The sequence below is a fragment of the Macrobrachium rosenbergii genome, chromosome 12 (genome assembly GCF_040412425.1).
Source record: "Macrobrachium rosenbergii isolate ZJJX-2024 chromosome 12, ASM4041242v1, whole genome shotgun sequence".
Classification (NCBI taxonomy): Eukaryota; Metazoa; Arthropoda; class Malacostraca; order Decapoda; family Palaemonidae; genus Macrobrachium; species Macrobrachium rosenbergii.
In genome coordinates, this window is record NC_089752.1 from 79,306,622 (window position 1) to 79,312,086 (window position 5,465).

The following is a 5,465-nucleotide window of genomic DNA, read 5'->3' on the forward strand; positions in this document are numbered from 1 at the left end:
TATTAGGCAGCCAGGCCGCACTGGGCGTGGTACTGATTAGGTTGATGTGCTTGGTGGAGGTGACATGCTTTGGGCAGGTGGCGAATCTAGCTCTATAATGTCCAGTAGAGCTACAGTCTCTGCAGGGCCCCTTTGGATGAGATTGTTTGCCTGTGGTGACTGTGGGGGGAGAAGTTGGCTTGGAGGTGGATGGAGAGGAGTTCTGGATTCTGTTGGGAAGGTGCTGCTTCTTAGCCCCCTTTTTGAAGCTACACTCGGCTTCGGAGTGTCCCACTTTCTTGCAGTAGTTGCATAGTGGCCTGGAGGGGAGTCTTTTCTTCAGGCAAGCTGGGCCTGAGAGGTATCCAGGTGGCATTATGTGCCAGTTAGTCATGCTGTTAGATGGGCTGTAGGTCTCCCAGTCATCAGCCATACAAGAGGCATCCATGGGGGTCTTGGGCTGCCTATTGATGAGGTGCACAGTGAGGACCCAGAAGCACACTGGAAGAATCCTCCAGCATGGTCCTGTTAAACAGGTCCTCAAACTCTGTGCATGACATGGACTCGAGCCAGCGCAGACCAGCTCAGGTCTTATGATAGGCCCATTCAGCTCAAGACTGACCAACTTCTTTGGGGAGGCCTCTAAACCACTGTGTCCATTTCTCTGGGGTGATCTCATAGTCTTTCGTTATCACCTTATGAACATCCTCCATGTTTCCCTTCTGACCGTTCTCCAGCGAGCAGAGGGCAGCCTTGGCCTTACCTTCAACATGCTTGGAAAGCAGTAAGGGCCTCTCTGTCTCAGTGGTGGTGTAGTTTTCGAAGACTGTTTATACTTCCTCCAACCATGCTTTTGGTTTGTCTTCAGTTCATTTGGGCAACAAATAATTGATGCTGGAGATTGGAGTATTCAGCGCAGCAGGTTTGGGTTCACGGTTTGTTGGTTGGCTAGAGCTTCAGCATTTTCTTTTTTAGCCTTCTCCAGCTTGAGCTCCTTTTCCTTGAGAGCTAGCTCATGCTGTCTTTTCTTCTCTTCCCTTGCATCTTCCAGTTGCCTTTGTTCTCCTGCATACTTCTTCTGTTCTTTGTCATACTTCCTCTGTTCTGCTTTTTCTTCCCTCTCCTCCTTGGCCAAGTCATCCAGCTGTTCCTTGACCCAATCAGTGAGGTCCTTTTCCTACCCATGGTCATGAAAGCCTGGTAGCGCTCTGTCGCCAATGGCTTTGGTGGGTGTAGGAATGTCTACTGGGAAGTACTTATGAATTAGGGGAAGTGTCCCTGAGATTTGGATGACACTTCAGTGGAGTGGCCCCTTTTCAGTAAGGTGGCACTATGGCTGAGTGTGCCATGCAGAGGTCACACTGGTGGCACTCTGTATCTTGAGGTATAGGTACAGTTGCTTAGTCACACAGGACTTCTTTTCTTGTTGACACTAGGGTGCAGTATCACAAATGGTACTAAATGGAAAGGCACTCTGCCCAAGCAGAGTGCGAGTAATAAGTTAGAGAAAAAGGGAAGGTAAGAGGAAAAGGAAAGGTAAGTTCTTCAGTTGGTTTCTTGTCAACAGAGCCCAAGATTAGTGGCACTGTGGAAAGGGGAATCCCTTTTGTTGCTTTGGCACTCAGGGGTGGCTAGTTCCTTGAGACTGTTGGTGCTACTTCCTTTCATGTGGAGCGAGGAAGGCTTGGAATTGCACTTCATTGTGCAAGGTATTGCTCATGGTATACATGAGTCTTGGAGAAAACAAACCCCACTTGTGCCGGACAGTTTCAATATCTATGGTTAATGTTCACTTGCCCCCAAATCTATTCTGTGGGCAGAGGTGTTCTTTTATTTTTTGGTCCGTTCTTTTCTTTGAAGAAGGTGTGAGTACACTCTCAGCTACCTAAAGTGCTTAAGTAAAGTGTAGGAAAATGATATAAGTACTAGCACAAGAGGGCATATGCAATTATCACACTGTGTAAATGAGAAGGAAAATAGAAGTATGACTAGCAGGGACATCAAGGTTCCAGGAATTATTCCAGCAAATAGGTTTTCTTACTTTAAATGTGCTGGTTAATGTGGGCTTTGTGAAGTAAAGTATTATTTATTAATATGATCCTACCCATTTACAAACAAAGCTCTTATTAATTTTGGTAAGATTTATGTAAAAAAAATCTAAGTTTCTCTTCCTTGTTTTCCCTACTGAGACCTATATTTGTATAGGAACTTATTTATTATTCCTCACTAATTGGCTAACTTTCTCTGAAGAGTTTGTATAAAATTGTCTACCTAGTTTTCCCTTTAATTGAAGTCTTTTATAAAGATTTGTGAGTACGGTAGGTGCGTGGAGCTTAAAGATAAGTTCAAGGTTGTGAGGCCCAGGATGTAAGCACTAACACGTGTGCGGTACACCCACACTGAAGATTCAACATGGCGGCTATAGTAGTCGCCTTAGCAAGCAACAAGATGGTGGATGGATCACATGACCGCACACAGCTGATGGCTCAAAGAGTGGTTCTTACAGGAAGCGGGTGTGCAGGTAATGTCAGGTGGTGGAAGAATACAAAACTTACTCGCCCTTACTTCGTGGCCTTTTGCAATACAAAAGAACGAACCACATGAATTTCCTACTGGACTGATTTACGTTGATGTAAAAGGCAAATGATGAAATTGAAACACTAATATTATTATTGATGTTACTTGTGAAAACGCAAGCAAAATTAAAATGATTCGCACACAAGGGAAATTAATTCTCATCGTCCTGCTTAGGGTTGCCAACGGTTCTTTGTACTATGTCTTATGGACTTACAAAATTGGCTGTCCTCTCCTGGGCACACGTGCTCTCCTTTATCATGCACTAAACTAACTAGTTCGACATTTAATGTACATGCATTACTCGTTGGCGGGCGAGATGACAAAATATAACTATCTGACTCAATAACTCAGTGCTCTGACTCGGAGATCGTCTACTAACGGATTGAAACACTCTGCTGTGATCTTTCCTAACTTTTCCTATTCGTAAATTGTAAATTCAACCCTCATTCTCTAACAATTTCCATAACTGACTTTATCTCATTCATATAACAACGATATTAATATTAACTTACCTTGACCTGTATCCTTCTTTGCTTGGGTGATTATTGCATCGTATTAATAAGATTTATTTTTCAATTGTAATTACTTTGATTTAATTCCAAGTTCTTTATATCTCTGTGGGTATCTTAGCAAAAGCTGGTAGCTAATTCCAGAGATTCCTAGCAAGCTGTCGCCACTATTATGTGGGTGGCCAGTTATTTACTTTAGTTTACTGTTTAATTAGCTCACTATTTCCTTCTAAGACCAACAAATCTATAAATGATATAAAAAATACAATGGATAGGTCGCCAACGTGAAACGAATGAGTACCAGGATATATTTATTTCACACAAGAACATGAATTAATTAAACTTCCTGAAACTGGTTCCAAACAAAATAACGAATTAAAAAATGGAGCATTTACAGGAGCTGAACAGCAGCTCGAAATATTAGTCCTAATCAGGACAAGTACCTTAATGCTACACAAGTTACACAATGAGATTGAGTCTCTTCTAAGGGCTTTCTTGTAACAGTTGCTGTTCAAATGACGTAAACGTTGCTTTCAAGCACTGAGGATTCAGACATCTCCAAGCAAGATGGAAAAACCAGGCTTCAAGGTGTACATACACGCCTGGAAATAAATCATCCAGATAACACTCATATATAAAAGAATCTCTCTCTAGTAGTATTTAATCACAAGAAATGCAATTATACTTATTTCCGGAATAATGTTTTTAACACCAGGGGTATAATTTGAAGTTATATCACTGGACAACACTGAATTTCATTATTATATGAACTTCACGAGGGGAATATTCAATACTGGGGTTCTTAGTAAGTGATTTCTTAGAGATGGAAATTTGAACAAGGAAAATGAGAGATACAGTCGGAAAAAAAAAGAACACTGGTGAATCAGTTGCTAAAATCAGGCTTACCGTTGAATTCCATAAAGCAGTGATCAATTGCCTCAAGCTTGCTTCGGTCGGCTGGGGTTCAACAAGTGGTTCCACGTGTGTGTGGAAGGGACAGACAAAGAGGTGCTTGGAGGAATACCTGGACACGTTAGAACTGAGTGATGGATAGAGTGCTTCTAAGAGCTTTGCTTGGCCTCGTTCGGGTGCCTCATCTCCGAAGCTCCGCCCAGCAATGCTTTGGGCATTGGGTCGCAGGTATTGTCTGAAAGTAACAAAAGACTAGTGAGCAAAACAGGTCACAGAAAAGTAGCTGTTTGTGGAAGAGTGCCTAAGAGCTAAACTAGAATGAGCATTTTCCCTTATGAATTCATCTCCCACCTTAATTGTCCGTCGGCTGGCAATTTGAAAACAACATCTTCCTCCTACGCTACACCTCTTGTGTGGAAATCTACTCTTGTCTTCCTGTTGTTAAAGGACATCTAATATTAAGCTAAGATGCAAGAGAGGCTGAACAGCAATATGTATATATACTGTATATAATATATATATATATATATATATATATATATATATATATATATATATATATATATATATATATATATATATATATATGTGTGTGTGTGTGTGTGTGTGTGTGTGTGTGTGTGTGTATGTGTGTGTGTGTGGTATACATATATATATATATATATATATATATATATATATATATATATATATATATATATATATATATATATATATATATATATATATATATATATACTGTACATATTATCAAGGATATCCCTCTGTACGTAGACCCCAGCGCATAATTAATTTTGAAATGCAGTTTGTTGTTCCTTTGACTGTTGAGGCAGAGGAAAATTGGCGGGCAACGAGCAGAAAAACAGTCATAGTTTGAACCAGATCAGGTTAATGGGCTTATTAGGGCTAGTGGCCAGGTAGGATTTATTCTTTAAGTACTTAACCTTTAAGGAATCTTTCCCTCTGTCTTCGTTGCTGGTTGTCTGACTTTTTAGCAGGGAATGTCAGCCTACGTTGAGGACCCAGCAAGACGCCACTGTTTTGGAAGATGTGAGAGGCTTTCTGACTCCGTCCTGATCGCATGTCTAGCGCTCATCTCTGCTCCAGCTAACTGACGTATTTCTGATGAACGGCCAATTGATTGTTGGCGCCCACAATTGTTAGTCCAAGTTCGTGCATTGCAAATAGTTAGTAAGCCAGCCCTTTCCCTTCTCCCTGAACCCCTTAAATTTCATATTCCTCTAAACTTTAACTCCTTCCCTCACAAAGCAATTTTCCTTTGTTAAGTTTCCTGCTTCGGCCTCCCGTACCTCTCCCCATAACATGCTTTGAATTCCAGTAAAAGATCCAGTGATAAATACCCAGTTATCCCTTCCCCAGTGCAACTTAAGGGCAAATTAGTCTAAGTAATACAAGTGTTGAAGTTTTCTCTTTGTGTGACGGCGAGCACGTGTTCATTGTCCCTGGGCCTGAATCCATTAATATTCA

At 41.2% G+C, this 5,465-nt stretch overlaps 1 protein-coding gene across 1 annotated transcript; it reads right to left on the minus strand.

The window, feature by feature from the left end:
* Window positions 1-889: 889 nt before the first annotated feature.
* LOC136844100 (uncharacterized) lies at window positions 890-2,393 on the minus strand. The gene is made up of 3 exons (XM_067113114.1): window positions 2,359-2,393; window positions 1,390-1,453; window positions 890-1,156 (listed from the first exon to the last, which is right to left on the minus strand). The coding sequence occupies exons 1-3, from the start codon at window positions 2,391-2,393 to the stop codon at window positions 890-892; spliced, it is 366 nt and encodes a 121-aa protein (XP_066969215.1).
* Between the last annotated feature and the right edge of the window lie 3,072 nt (window positions 2,394-5,465).

What these genes read in the sequence shown, in the direction of transcription:
- LOC136844100 (XM_067113114.1), bottom strand. Translation starts at nt 2,393, where the DNA reads ATGTTGAATCTTCAGTGTGGGTGTACCGCACACGT. An exon ending in TGTGGGTGTACCGCACACGT is followed by an intron (nt 1,454 to 2,358) that starts GTTAGTGCTTAC and finishes CTGCTTGGGCAG; the next exon opens with AGTGCCTTTCCATTTAGTAC. An exon ending in TCAACAAGAAAAGAAGTCCT is followed by an intron (nt 1,157 to 1,389) that starts GTGTGACTAAGC and finishes GACCATGGGTAG; the next exon opens with GAAAAGGACCTCACTGATTG.